Source organism: Symsagittifera roscoffensis, chromosome 6 (genome assembly GCF_963678635.1).
Source record: "Symsagittifera roscoffensis chromosome 6, txSymRosc1.1, whole genome shotgun sequence".
In the NCBI taxonomy this organism is placed as follows: domain Eukaryota; kingdom Metazoa; phylum Xenacoelomorpha; order Acoela; family Convolutidae; genus Symsagittifera; species Symsagittifera roscoffensis.
The window spans coordinates 45,451,580-45,466,930 of record NC_087067.1 but is presented as its reverse complement, the minus strand read 5'-3'; the positions used below and the strand labels follow the sequence as shown (position 1 = coordinate 45,466,930).

The window sequence follows — 15,351 nt, the reverse complement described above, 5'->3', positions numbered from 1 at the left end:
TTGAAACAGAATGAAAACCAGAAAAAAAGACTTCTTCAAAATCCGTCAAATAAAAAAACTAAAAGGGAAAATAACACATAAATTAGCAACAAGCATGTTTATTTTTCCTCAGCTACATAGTGAAACCAATGGCTTGACAGAAGCTGGAGAAGATATTTCAAATCACCTGAATATATTATTCAGTTTCGAAAAAATATTAAACTCTTTAGAACTTCTCATTTTTATCAGTTTTAAGGTGTGTTGCAATTAATTAGGCACTTTTTGTCTAGTAAGTCAAAATGCTTTGAATAATTGTAATACAATTTTCTGCACAGTGCCCATCTGTTTGAATCGATAGGTCAAAACTTTTTTAGTTGCGCAAGTATTTATCACTGACGCTTCATTCTTTCGAAGAAGCATGCAAGAGTTTCTTCAAATTGCTGAGGTGATAAGGACCTTGCTATCTCTGTCAAGATGTTTATGTTAGGTAGCCAACGCTTCTGAAGCCTTGTGTAAGACAAAAATCATAATGAGTTCTTTCCATCGTATCAAAGACGGATCAAAATTTGAAGCACATTCAAAATCCAGAAACAAATCTTAGTAGTTTCCGAATTTTATTTACTATTTATTGATATTTTGGTTGATTCTGTTTGTGGAGATTGATTTTGTAAAAAGACAACAGTGTTAAGTTTTTTTGTTTTTATTTATGATTCAAAAACAAATTTAATAAATTAGAAACAATCCTTTAAAAACAAATATCCAATCTCAAACTACTATTAAATTAATTTCAGTCGAAAAACTGAACTCTTAATCATTATCAGTGCTTCTTTCAAAATTGTTGCAATCATAGATATAGGATTTTCACTCTTTGATTACTTTTCATTATAAAACCATTGTTCATTAATTAACTTACAGGCAATTAAAAATGCAAATTGGCTTTAGTGAAAATAAACAAATTGGATTGATTGAGAAAAACCAACAGATCAATTTTGAAATACAATCATTTTTATAATGTGTCAACTCTAGACACTTCAGAAAAAGATTAAACAATGTAGAGGCAAGCATGTTCGTTTTTCGCAGCTACCTAATGAAATCAACAGTTTGACAGGTTTTAAAAAAATCTAATAATTTTTTGATTGGATGATTTAGTTTCAAAAGTGTATTATTTTCTTGAGAGTTATTCATTAGTTTTCTTATGTTTTCTATTAAAACTAGTCATAAACTTTCAAGTCAAGATTAAATAAAATGTTTAACATGATGTTTTAGAATCAAAACTTCATTTACAGTAACATAATTTATTTTCGTTTGGATTGATGATTTATTGTCATCAAAATTAGTTCATGGTTAAGATCTTGACGAGGCTTTTAGTTGCGAAAACGTTCAAAAAAATGATTTTTAACTCGGATATTTATTCAACTAATTTATTTTCATCGATTCTTTTTGCGTTACTTCGTGTTTTTGAGCTTGCTTGACCTTACAAAATCTTTTATCTCGGTCAAGACTTGTTTTTGTTTGCGCTTTGAACGTCTGGGCCGGAACGCTTGTTATTGTTAGAAAATTAAACTTAGAACTGTTCTGAAAAAAATGAGAAAAGACAACAGAACAATTTCAAAAAAAACATGCAAAAATTTTGTTACTATTTTCTTGCCTGTAGACTGCTCCAAATTTGGTAGTGAAAGAATATTTCACATAGGTGATGGCATCCCAAGTTTACCGCAGTCACAATCTTTTTGAAGTGAATGAAAGCAGAGGAATGCATAAATCTTGAGCTTCTGTTTCATTCTCAAAAAACTCTCAAACATCTTTTTCCGGATTTCCGGTCCAAACTTGAGCTTATTTTGACACTTCAAAATTGTAAACGCCTGTTCCTTTTTAATGAAAATGAACTTACAGAAAAATCAAGAAAACAAAAAACAAACTTGTAATTTTTTTAAACCCACTTTAGCGTAAGGCCGAATTTCTTTCCCAATTAACTTTTTAGACCTTTTTGATGAAAACAATCAAAAAATGATCAAAAGTCATAAAGAATTACAGAAACTAGTGAAATTAGGTCTTTTTTTGTGTAGGTCAAGAAAAAAATTAGGCATAAAAATCTGGCTTTGCTAAGTGTGGGTTTGAACTTAATGTCAAATTATCCCATGTTCGCTGTTAGTTTTCATCAAAACTCTTCAAGGCATTCGGTATGCAATAGTCATAGTTTGTTTGATGTGTAGGTTTTGAATAAATTGTTCTCAGATTTTAGAGGAATTTGTGGAAAATTGTGATTCCGCTTAGAGTTTGAATAATTTTTTGTCATTAAAGTAACTTTAACTAGAGTTGTTTTTTGCTGTCTTTAGAATACTATTGTAGCCTCTATTTGTTATTTTGTTTGTTTCTCGATTCTCTCTATTTTTTGTAATAATAGTTTTTTGATGAAAATAAGCTTTTTTTGAAAAATTGTGATCCGGGTTATGATTTTTGTAACTTGCTGTGATCAAGGTAATTTTTTCAATAGTTGCATATTGCTATCGTTTGACATTATTGTAGCTTTTTTTGCTATAAAATTTGTTGATTATTTCTTTCTTGTTTTGTGATTATAATTTTGTGATGAAAATATGGTTTTTTCGAAAAACCGTGATTCGGGGCATGATTTTACTATTTTCTTGCCAACATTTCAATTTTGCTGTCGTTAGAGCATTATGGTAGTTTGGTTACTGAACCGTTTTTTGGCTTATTTTCTCTAGTTTTCGTGATATTAAACTTTGATGAAAATTTGGCATTTTTTGAAAAATTGAATTTAGCTGAATGATTTTATTACTGAGTTGTCGTTAAGGCAATTTCTTCTAGTATTGTTCATTGCTGTCGTCATACCATTATCGTAGCTTTGAGTTCTTGAATTTTAATCTATTGATGAAATATTGGCCGCAGCGACTCCTATTTAGGTCATTATGAAATTTTTTGTTTTTGTTTCAGGATAAATTTTTTCGTTTTTCCAAAGAAGTGTTGATTTTTTGAAGTTTTTTCGATTTGGTTATTTTCAACTCTTTTTTATATTTGTTAGCTTACAGTATTACGCTTTTTTTGTTGAACATGAGCTGAGAAGCTCTGCTTTGCCTCTGTGTTTCATATACTGATCACCTAGCTGTTACATAAATTCATAATTTTTCGTAGTTCTGAAAAGTTTGTTTTATCGACAATTTTATAAAATTTATTGGACCATCACCAGGTATGTTTTCCGACGTCATCGGGTGAAATGTTCTGCATTATCAGGTAAAATTTTCTACATTGGGCACTATTTTTGAGGCCGCAGAGAGCCGTTGAAGGAAGCCCACGAGAATTTAGCTTATAATTATATGCGTCGCGCCATATATGTTATTGGGTATTCATACGTTGCACCATATTTGTTTCAATAGTAACCACACATTGCGAGCATCCAGTGATCTAAGTCTATGTAGGTGGACAGTATTTTATAAGCTGCTCCCAGAAATCAACTCATCCTTATTCACTCACACCTGCAGCAATGGAAAAGCTGGGGCTATAATGGGAAAAACGAGACGCCCAAGTAAATATCATCAGTGCAAAGCTTAACATATCAGGGTAAAATTTTTTTATTATATGATCATCTTTTTACTGGCCTTTGCTTAAGATAATTTTCATAAGGTTCATATTTAACTAGCTCACACAGCATTTCTTTTGTATTTTAGTTGCCATCGAATCAAAATACTTTTTTGTCACATTTGATTAATTTTTGTCCGCATTGAGCAGAATTATTTCTGGCGTTATAAAATTACATATTTTTCTTCCTGACTTTCCTAACGAAAGTAAATGAATGTTTGTGGTTGGGTTTTTTTTCTTCAGACAAATTTCGACTTTTTAACTAGCCATTTTTGACAGATTTTTTTTTATATCATTCGAAAGCAATTGTTGTCCTGAACTTAAATTTGAAAAGATATTCCACATGTGATCATTTTTCGTAAAGTTACGGGGGTTTAAAGATTGCGACTTTGGCCAATTTGGGAGAAATAACCCGCGAAACATTTCGCGCTATTAACGCGTAAGCGGAGAATTAATCCGTCTTAGAAATTGTTTCAAATTGGTTGACGGAGGTTATTTGCCATAATTGTATTGTAACTAGGAGCGAACTCTATCATTTCGTACTTAATTTGATGTTTTGGGAGATGATTATCACAAGAAATTTCAAAATTTAAAAAAATCTTTTTTTATTTCCTGTTTTTCTTATGTTTTTTTTTTACTTTTTTTTGTTATTAATGCTCGATAGACCTTAAAAGGCAGTCAAAACATTCAGGTCTTTGCTCTGATACAATTGGTTTAATATTCCGACTTTCGTAACGAAGTAAACGGAATATTTTTGCTCGGAGTGGCATTTTTTCTTCAAAAAAACTTCACCTTTTTAAATAACCCTTTTTGAAGGATTTTTTCTTCAATCACTTCAAAAAGTTTGTTTTTTGAGCCTAAATTTGAAAAGATATTTTACCTGTAATTCATTTTTTGTAAGGCTATGGGGGTTTAAATATGGCCATTTTGGCCACTTTGGGACAATTAACGCGTGATATAATTAACGCGTGAAAGTTAATTGCCATAAATGATTTGTTGATAGGAGCAAAATCTATCACTTCATTATTTATACGGTGTTTGGGGAGATTGCTTTCAGAAAAAAACCCAAATTAAAAAAAATCATTTTATTTCATTACATTCAATATTTTTATGTTTTTAATGCTCGATAGACCTTAAAAGGCAACTGCAACCTTCAAAGCATCGCCCTGATATAAAATGAGTAGTCATGATTTTTCTACTTTCATATCAAACGTAACGGAATATTTGTGCTCGGGTTGGTTTTTTTTTGTCCGGAGGATTTTCGACTTTTTAACTAGCCAGTTTTGACGGAATTTTTTAACATCTTTCAAAAGGTGTTGCTGACTTGAGCCTAACTTTGAAAAACAATTTTATTTCTTTTTTTTTCATATCATTACTGATTGATAGAAATTAAAAAGCAGTTGAACATTCAGGATTTCGCCCTGATTCAAGCAGTCTTGGTGTTCCGACTTTCGTTTTCGTAATCAAGATAACAGAATATTTGTTTTCGGGGTGGTTGTTTTTTCTTCAGACGAATTTCGACTATTTAACTAGCTAATGTTGACGGAGTTTTTCATACCATACGAATGGTATTGTTATCATGAGCTCGAATTTGCAACAATTTTTCACTTGTAATTTTTTTTCGTTAAGCTATGGGTGTTTCAAATTGCCATTTTGACAATTTGGGACAATTAACGCGCGATTGATTTCAATCTATTGACGCGTAAGCAGAGACTTAATCAATCTTATAAATCGTTCAAATTTGGTCAAAGGAAGGTTATTTGCCATTAATTATTTAATAATAGTAGCGAAGTCTATCACATTGTACCTTATATGGCGTGTGGGAGGATGATTTTTCATAAAAGAGCTCTATTTAAAAAAAAATTCATTTTATTTCATTAAGTTCAATGTATTCAATCATTACTGCTCCATAGATCGTAAAATGCAGTTTGAATATTCAGGACTTCGACCTGATACGAGCGGTCTTGGTGTTCCAACTTTCGTAACGAAAGTAACAAAATATGTGTGCTCGGGAAGTTTTTTTTCTTCAGACAAATTTCGACTTATTAACTAGCCATTTTTGACGGAGTTTTTTTATATGATTCGAAAAACATTGTTTTCTTGAGCTTACATTTGAAAAAAAAAATTACATATGATTATTTTTGTAAAGTTCTGGGGGTTTAAAAGTTTAAAGGGTTTAACGCGTACACGGAGATTTAATCCGTCTTAGAAATCGTTCCAAATTGATTGAAGGAAAATTGATTAGTTAGTAGTAGCGAAGTCTATCACTTTGTACTTTATATGGCATGTGGGGTGATGAATTTCACAAGAAATCTCAAATTATAAGAAAAATTCGTTTAAGAAAAACCTAATTTTTCATGTTATTACTGCTCCATAAACCTTAAAAGGCAGTCTGAACATTCAAGGCTTCACCCTGATACGAGCAGTCTTGTTTTATTTTGCTGCTCATCAGAATTTTCAGCAGTTAATTCAGTAGTTTGGTTTTCCCTACACATTATCTAACTTTGCGTCATAAAATTGTGTCATTCTCAAACCGTGCAATGAATGTTTGCCACGCTTTTAAACATCAATAAGGATATCGGTGGGCCTCGACCAAGCTACCTTTCGTCTGAGAGTCGGAGACTTAGCCACTTCACCGCATACCCCATAGGTAACATGCATTAGGACTCCATAGCCGACAAACTTGTCATTTTCAGTGGTACTGGGCACTTCAAGCAGATTCACGAACGAGAAAGCGCGTAAAAAACGCGTTGAAGCTCTTAAAAGCTTACAAGCAATTAAGAAGAAAAGCCAGGAAACCTAGCGAAAAAAAAACACGATCTAATAGCACTGCGCCATGTAGTTTTTGTTCACTGAAATATTCTCTAAGGAAAATATTTTTTGGCTATGGAAATACGTGTCTGCTATTGAACCTTCAAATCATATTTTCGCAATTAAATAAATAAAAATGCAAAATTAAATTCTATAAAAGTTTACCAAAAATATCAATGAGATACACAAGTCATTGATCAAGTTTTCTGCTCTGCTGCCAAATCATTTTCTTTGAAGCTCTATAAATGCAACTAATCATCTTCATTGTTGCAACCAAAATAATTGGAAAAAATAACTTAATTTTAATGCAATTGTTATAAGCCTTTTTCTGACTCAGTTATTGGTATAACCGGAAAATAAGTCAGTCTTTTTTCTCCATTATCGTGAGTGTTTGTTCACGTGGTTGACAGCTGCGTTGGTCTGTCCAGGGGCAGGCACCACTTGTGTAATGTGTTCCATTGTGCATTTGGACATGGTGCCGATAGTTGTGGCACATCTGGACAAAATTCGCTGAAAAAAAACAATTCAAATTGTATTCAAATGTATTGCAGCACCGTAATACTTTTGAAAAAATCAAACACGAGTGATTTACTCGGTTACGTAAGTGGCGAAGCAGAGCTTCGAAACGGGGGCTATTCTCATGCGCGAAGGACAGAATGGGCGAAAAAACTCGTGAGGGAAAGACCGAAAATAAAATTAGCCGAAAGTCAATTTAAAAAAAAAAGCAATTGCCATGCAATTAAAATGAATTAAATGAAGCAATATTTTGCTTCTTTCATAACGAAACCCTTGAAATGTAAAACTTTTTCCAAATCGGCGGCGTTCAGTGACAATTTGAAATGTTTTCATATTTCTGCCCTTTTTATATTCGGCCAATATCAATATTCAGTCCCTGGAAAAGTTTTCTTTCTTTTCAATTTTTAGATTACTGAAATCTGATTGGCTGATTTTCATTCCGCGCATTCGGTCATTTGCGTATGAGGGATTCAACCCTTCGAAACAGCAAAAGAGTTGCATTGCAAACAAGTAATTAGAAAAAGATGTAAGTCAAAAAATTCCTTAGTTTGTCTAAATTGATGGGTGACCGCTCGACTATCATTAAGGTTTGAAAACAAAAACATGTATCGGCTAGCATAATGTTGATCACTTTATTTCTCAAAATACAAAACAACATTAATAAAAATCTCAAATGGAAACTGGCAATTCTGAGAATTATAAAATTGAAACATGGAAAAGAAGTTCTTCATCACATAAACCGTGATCAGTCACACCCGACCTGTAATGGCTTGAACCGTAATATGCTCAAATTTTCGGCTCTGTTGAACAAAGTTGTAATTTTCGGCACTGTTGAATTTTTTTATTCGGTTTTGTTGCACTTGGGCACTGTTGTACTGCCCATTAGAACATATTAAGTGCGGCAATCAAACATTACCAGCGATCGATTAAAATTTTAAATAATTTGAGCAAGAAAATTTGCAACTTTGGTGCCAAAATAATTGTTTAATTTGCAGTCTCAGACATTTTGGCGCCAAAAGTGGAGTGATTTGTTTTGTAATTAGCGTCAGAAGCTTTCTGCTCTGTAGAAAATGCGGTTAAATTGTTCTGAAGTTTTACCGCTTTTTACCGCTTCGGCACTGTTGTACTTCAGTACTGTTGAACGCCCCCGTTCAAATTTTCGGCACTGTTGAACAAAGTTTTCATTTCTGGAACTGTTTAACTTTTTTTGGCACTGTTGTACTGCCCCACCGACGTCCAATTTAAGGAAAACATTTCGTGAAGCACAATGATCAGCATTGAGTAAGCATTCAGAATCAATCACTGAGCGTTTAATAAAATCGGTAAAATTTGATTCGATATCAGCTAAGCCGAAAATTAAACTGCAGTCATCACAAATTGAACTACAAAGTTTCGAAACTCGAATTCTTTACGCCCTGTCGAACTAACTCGCAAGCCAATTCTGACATATTAAAAACATAACAAAACGTGGCCTCTTTCCGAACTACGCATTATGAGTGACTAAAATCACTATAATTTAAGCCGAAACACGCATAACTGAAAAATTTTGTAAACTTAATTGCTTAACGCAGAAGAAAAATCTATGCTTTGAAAAATAGACCGAAGCATCCAAAAAAACTAGATAAAATAATTGCATTTAAACAAAATTAAATTTAAAAAAATCATGTCAAAAAATTTGAATTGAAAAAAACTCACCATTTTTTTAATAAGTTTAAATGAAACATTTCACATGGGCCAAGCCTTTCCCTAAACTACGGTTAAAAATTGAGGTGGAAGTAAAAAACGAATCATCAAACTTAGTGTCATTAAACTGTAATTTTGGTAAATTGGTTTGAAATTTTGAAAAATTCAGACCAATTTCTCTGGTTTATTTTTCAAATCAATTACGGCTAAAAATTATTTGATCACTGCCAGTTTTTTATGAAAATTTTTTCGTGTCAAAATTGACACGAAAAAAAACCTCTACGCCATCGTTCATTTCTGCCCTCGTGGCTTGGTCGGAACTACCAGCGAAAAATGACTCCGAAACTTTCAAATCTCATTAGCAACCCCCAGCCCCCCTCCCCCTAAGGAGCTTGTACTGACAATTAAATCCCTAATAAAATTTGTCCTCTTAAGGTTGACCTGGTTTGCAAAGTATAGGGGGTTGTTAATTATATCCAATTGCAGCCAATGAGACCATGTTTCAGGGTATGTTTTCCTGCCCAGAAAAGTTAACGAATGCTTGAAGTATGTTTTTGGATCAAAATTTCAATTGCAGATGATGGGGATTTGCAGTGTTTCAATCAGAACGCGCTCAGAATACTTCTTCTGAAAGTGCCGTTTCTTAAAACGTAAAGAGAGGTTTTCAGTCATTTTTAAACAGCTTGAAAATCGCACTTGATTGCAACGGTTTGATTAACTTTATATTTACAAAAAACTGTCTAAAGTTTCAACGCTTCATGAGGAAACCGTTCAAACAGCTTACTCTAAATTAAGTTTCTGAAGGCAGTCTGCTTACAAAACCACTCTATCATCTATAAATGCGAAGTGAACTGAGTTAAAAGGTTACCTTCGTGCGACCACTGCTGACTTTTTCTTCTTTCTTTGGTTTGTTTGGAGTCGTAAGCGGAGTCGAGGGAACTGAATGGGATCTGTACAGTCGAGGAGTTGCCACCTCCTCTTCGTCGGCAGAATCCTCCTCCATCAAAGTCTTCATTTCTATGACGTCAGCTGTTATTGAGTTTGATTTCCGGAATCTAGCTCCGCCTTTTTTCATACGCAATTTAACCTGGTACTTTCCATTTTCGTCCATAATTCCGAAACTGACAATCAGAGTTAAGAAATTTACGCCTTACTTATTAACTTAAAACAATAAGCGAACTATTATTTATAGCGACAGTATCAAATTCGTGAGTTTGCTGCCTAGCCTCGAGATTTTATTGTCAATTATTGTGGTTTGATTAGATGTTTGTTTCGATTTGTGGGCTAATATGCTGCCTATGTTCACTCTTTGTTTGCGGGTTGATAAATAGATGTTGAACTGATTTATATTAAAAGCTTTCTTGCAAAAGCATGAGGCCAAGAAAACCAAGTCGTGATTTAAATAAAAACGATGGTTTATCGTGTTTTCCAAATTCGCTCCTTTTTTGCAGTCAGATTCAATAAGAATTAAGAAATTAAGAGCCGAAGGACTCATTAAATATTGATTATGTTGGTAAAACAAAACAAGACCAAAAAGAACTCAACACAGGTACAATTTCTGAAGAAGCGGAGAATGAAGCGGATGAATGAAGCGGATGAAAGGCGGAGAATGAAGCGGATGATGATGAGGATGTGGTTGGATGTGCCTTCCTACATTGTGAAATCTTTGACTTCCCTTTTTGCTCGGTTGAATCCTAAGTTTTTCCTTGGAGCGTATACATAATGGCATCTGAGAAAAGTTTTGACGGAATTGAACTCCACGGTTTTGTTCATGGAAACTGAAAATTATGCATCAAATTTTCAGAGAATTCGAAACTTCAACGAAAAAAGGTGAAGGAAACGAACGTTATAGGATAAAAAACACTAGAAGTTAAGTTCAGCTTTATGGTTAAGGTCAGCTTTATTTTGATTCTACATATTAAGACAAGCAAATATGTGGAATTAAAATACAGCGCGGTTTTAGTTTGTTCATAGTTGACTTGGATTCATCAAGAAGCGCGTTTGTGACGTCACAAAGAGATCCATAAAAAGTCAAAAAAAATTCTTCTATTTTTCCGCTTGATTGCACATTTTTTCGTTAAATTCACTGAATTGATTCAATAAATTGATTCAATAAACTGAATGCTTACTATGAACGTCATTTTCAATAAGGGCCTATTTAATTTAGACCGTTTTGTTTCACGCAATCGAGACAATTGAATCAGCAGTTGAGATACAATCTAATCCAATCTCGTGATGCGACGATCCGTAACAGGCAACTATTTGTAACGAGCGACAATTCATAACAGTAGATTAAGCGGGGAACACTGATTCACGCGCAATATTCCTCCCGTGCCGGATGTAAGCGCAGCAGAGCGAAGCGGAGCAAGCATATTCTACTTGCCAATGCCTTGTTACGAATTGTCGCTTGTTACGAATTGTCGCCTGTTACGAATTGTCGCTTGTTACGAGTTTTTGCTTTTTGACCGACCAACCAATCTGATACAAAAATTTTCAATCCCTTGGAGTATCTTTTACTTAATTTCTGATTTTGTCCTCTGGTTGACGCGTTAAATACATTGCAGAAAAAACTGTAATTGAGACAAAACAAGACTAATCGTATATCAGGGCAAAGCCCTGAATATTCCGACTATCACTTAATTCATATCGAATAGATTTTGTGAAATGAAAATATTGAAAACCTATAAATTTTGCACAATATCAAAGTGTGAAATGTCGAGTCGGACGAAATTAATACGACCGATCTGATTAGCTAGCCTCAATTCAATTTGGAACGATTTTGTTGTGCAGGATAATTCGCCACGCATACATTTTTTGCGTAACGCTATCAGCAAAATGAAAAAATTCTTCAAAGCGCACTTGATTTAGCCCAGAACATGGCCAATTTGGCAGCCTTCAAACCCCAAAAACTTTCCAAAAAATAATATCTTTTTACATTAGAACTCAGGATGTCGATATCTTCAATGGGGTCTAAAAAACTTTGTCGAAAACGATTATTTCGATCGGCGAAAATTGACTGAATAAAAATATTCCTTTTTCTTCGAAAGTCGGAAAAAAATTCATTCCTGCGTTATAATTGTTTGTAAACTTGTTAGACCATCAAGTTACCTTTCCAGTTAATTGTATTTGCTTTCTAAAAGATTAATGGTATATTTTTAAAAACTTACTTCGTTCTTGATTTTTGGAAAAAGTTCAACAAAGTGTGCTTTATAACAGGAGAAGGTTTTTTAAAGCCACGCTTGTCTGCAACTGCTAAACAAATCTGGCATTATTAAAAATCGGTACAAGTAAAAAAGACCTTTGCAATCCTACTTAACGAGCTTCCTTGAGACTATTGAACTTTTTTTCCACTTTCTGGTCATTTTTGGTGAGACTCTTTTCCTTAAACAACCATCAAAATACCTAAAACAGTAAAGAAATACGAAAGATAAACTGAAAGAAAACCAATTTTTGTTCTAGTGATTTGTAGGCAATTTATCTTTTTTGAAAAAATCTATGATACGATCTGATAACTCCGGCTAATCGAAGACCTGACAAAGATTTTCAATTGATTATTCAAAAAAAGTCAATGGATGGTTGAAAAACTTATTTTTGTCTTAAAAGAACTTAAAAAATTCAGCTTTTTAAATTTAAAAAAACTAATTAAAAGAGACTTTCAAGAAAAAACGTTAAATTTTCAGCATTTCTTATCAAAAAAACTGTTCAAAAATAAATCTAGTTGAACACAAAATTAATAATTTACTTGAAAAAAGTAAGTAGAATAAACATTAAAAAATGTTTGAAATACTGAACGACGAACTGTAAAAATGCGACTCTAACCAATGGAGCAGAAAAAAACACGCGAATGTTTTTCTTTCAATTTTTTTGTTATTGTTGTAGATTTCATAGAAAAATCGTTTGAAAAACATTTTTCTCTGCCACGCCTGTCTCAAACATGATGAGGTTTTTTTCTAAGATTAGTTATTTTAGATTTAAAAGGTTCTGTAGATTATTTATTTTAGATTTTGAAAAGTTCTGTAATAATATCAATGTGTTCAATATTCGGTATTCAATCCATTGACTTATGCATGCTTAAAATGTTTTAAGTATCAAGAGTCCAAAATTCTTCAAAGCATCCAGACGTTCAAATTCACTTTTAAAAAGGATTGAAACAACCGTTTTGCACTTTTTCATTGAAGAGCGCAGCTAAAAATCAAATTGCGAACTAAACTATAAGTGGACATTGAAAAATGTCTTCTTTTTGGCAAACATTAATTTTAAACTTTTTATTCATTGGCTTGCAATATTTAATTGATAAACATTTTCATCATAATGGATATTTTGCAATAAAAAATAGCGTAAATAATTTTTTAGCAGGTTATTATTCATTGTGATTATTCGAACAACCTAAAATTTTGAATAACATCTTCGAAAGATGTTTAAGTCTTTAAAATCAGTGAATCAAGATTTTAGCGTTTTGTTGATCCCACTAAGCATGTCAAGCAGTTTTGAGCAAAGATTGAGTAATTGTTTCCACTTGTGAAAAAAAATGACGCAAGTTGGTGCTGGTAATTGTTTCTCCAAATAAAAACAATTTTTGACATGATTTTTTAAAAATATTTTCAAATAAAAAGAGTTCATATGCGACCAAAAATAAAAAGGAGTTGAAATTATGAATTAATATTCTTTTCTTGTGCTACTCGATCTCAAAGGACAAACTCGTTTCATAAATCAATCCAGAGCGAGTTAAAGTAAATTTTTTAACAAGAATTGTAAATAAATCGAATAGTTGCGCTTAAGGATAGTTTTTTTTTCAAGTCCATTTTTACACCCCAAGAAAAATTTTGACTCTCTGAGTTTAAATCAAAAAAATTTACTTGCAATTCTTTTTTTGTTAAGCTTAAGAATTTTGGTTAGGTTTAAAAAATTTGTAACAGTTTCTTAAAAACTGTTTGAAATGTGCTGCAATGAATATTTGTCATAAAACTTAGAAGCGACAAAACATATCCAACTGAGAGCTGTAAAAATACAATCTCACCCGAGGAAGCAGAGAAACAATCCAACGATTTCCTTTATATATTTTTTTTGAATTTCAGATGCAATAAAAAATCTAGTCTCTTTACTGTTTTCTTAGCCACTCCTGACTAAAAAGAAAAAAAGCTTGTCGGTGCGTTAGAGTGTGAAAGGTTTTGTAAGAAAATCATTTCAGCTCACAACTCAATTTCCGATAAAATGACTTATGCATGCCTCAGATCAAAACGACTATTATGAAAAAGTTATTGACTTTCGGAAGAAAAAACAACGAGACAAAACTTGTAGTAATTACTTCAATAAAAAAAAATTCCCAGAATATAGTTTTTTGGAAAGAAATAATATTATTTGAAAAAGAAGTTTATCATTTCCGTTTAGAAATCTACATTTTCAAACCCATTTATATGAAAGTTGAAACGAGTGTTTTAAGGTTATTTGCATGGTGTTTTTGCTATTGAAGAGCGCAGCTGAAAATCAAACTGCAAAAAAAACGGATGATTTGAGGAGCGTCTGCTATTTGGTGAACTTGAATCTCAAGCGTGAGCCAAATTTAAAATTTCCTATCGAAGGGGAAGAGTATTTTTCTTTTGAATCTTGAAGTTTGGCGCTACATTCCTAGATTTCCGTTTTCTCCCTAGGGAGTTTTTTTTGAATCAATCAAATTGTACTCTAATATTTGATAAACTGCAAATTTAAAAAACAGTTGATGTTCGTTTTTGTAGCGCCAGTGATTGGATATTTCAGAGTTTTAGTCATCCCACTAAGCGTGTCGATCTTTTTTTGACCTATGGTTGAGTTTTCGTTCTCACTTTTGAAAAAAAAAGAGACGCAGTAATTGTACTGGCCAGTTTGTTTCCAAATAAAAACAATTTTTGACATTGTTTTTCTACATAAATTGACCTTTAAACAAAAGATAACTCACAAGCAACTCAATTTAAATTTCAAATAGCATAAACTATATTCATTCTTTGCTGCTCTCCTCAAGCTTAATGAACAAATTCATTAAATAAATCAATCTAGACCTTATTAAAAAATTATTAAGAAAATTTGAAAACAAAGTACTGGGGCTCAGGACTAGTTGTTCTTTCAACACCCCTTCTTTCATGTCCCAAGGAAAATTTTGAATCTCTCAGTTTAAATACAAAAAGAAATACAACCTACAATTTTCCCTTAGTTAAATTTAAAGAGATGAAGAAACGCAAAATTTAAACAAAATTATCCGCGTTCTAACTAAGCTTATGTATTTGAAGAAAGAATCATACTTTAATTCATTCAACTACGATTTAAGACAAATAAAATATTCACTTGTATTATTATCTTTTTAAATCTAAAAAGATCTGAGGCGACTTCAAGGAATTGGCCAGTTTAAAAAGAACTTTTGTTTATTTGACCAACATAAAGAACTATAGTTTGGGCGTTTTTTCTTTATTTTGACTGGTCGGAGTGTGGAAAGTTATTTCAGCTCTTTCAGCCGTGATATGGATTTCAAAAACAATTCGAAAAAGTTGTAAGAAACTCTTCTAACAACTTTACTTTATATTTGCTCCTGCTACTGTTCGCTCTAACATTTCCGAAGTAATTTAACCTTCCATTTTTTCAAAAAATAACTAAAATTTCAGACGAAAATGATGGAAAAAAATCTTATAGTTGTTCCAACAATTTGAAAAATGCGGAGGAACTTTTGTATTTGGGAGTGTTTTAATTTTTTCCACTCAAAATCAGGTACCACGAAAAATCACGGGAATGGGTTGAGTGATA

General features: G+C 32.5%; 2 protein-coding genes across 2 annotated transcripts in view; both read right to left on the bottom strand.

The window, feature by feature from the left end:
* LOC134848506 (stomatin-like) overlaps window positions 1-15,351 on the bottom strand; it is a 331,343-nt gene that overhangs the window by 143,983 nt on the left and 172,009 nt on the right. The window lies entirely within an intron of this gene.
* On the bottom strand, window positions 6,564-10,823 carry LOC134848241 (uncharacterized). Its single transcript, XM_063865625.1, has 3 exons — window positions 10,713-10,823; window positions 9,452-10,361; window positions 6,564-6,894 (listed from the first exon to the last, which is right to left on the bottom strand). The coding sequence occupies exons 2-3, from the start codon at window positions 9,692-9,694 to the stop codon at window positions 6,763-6,765; spliced, it is 375 nt and encodes a 124-aa protein (XP_063721695.1). The 5' UTR covers window positions 9,695-10,361; window positions 10,713-10,823; the 3' UTR covers window positions 6,564-6,762.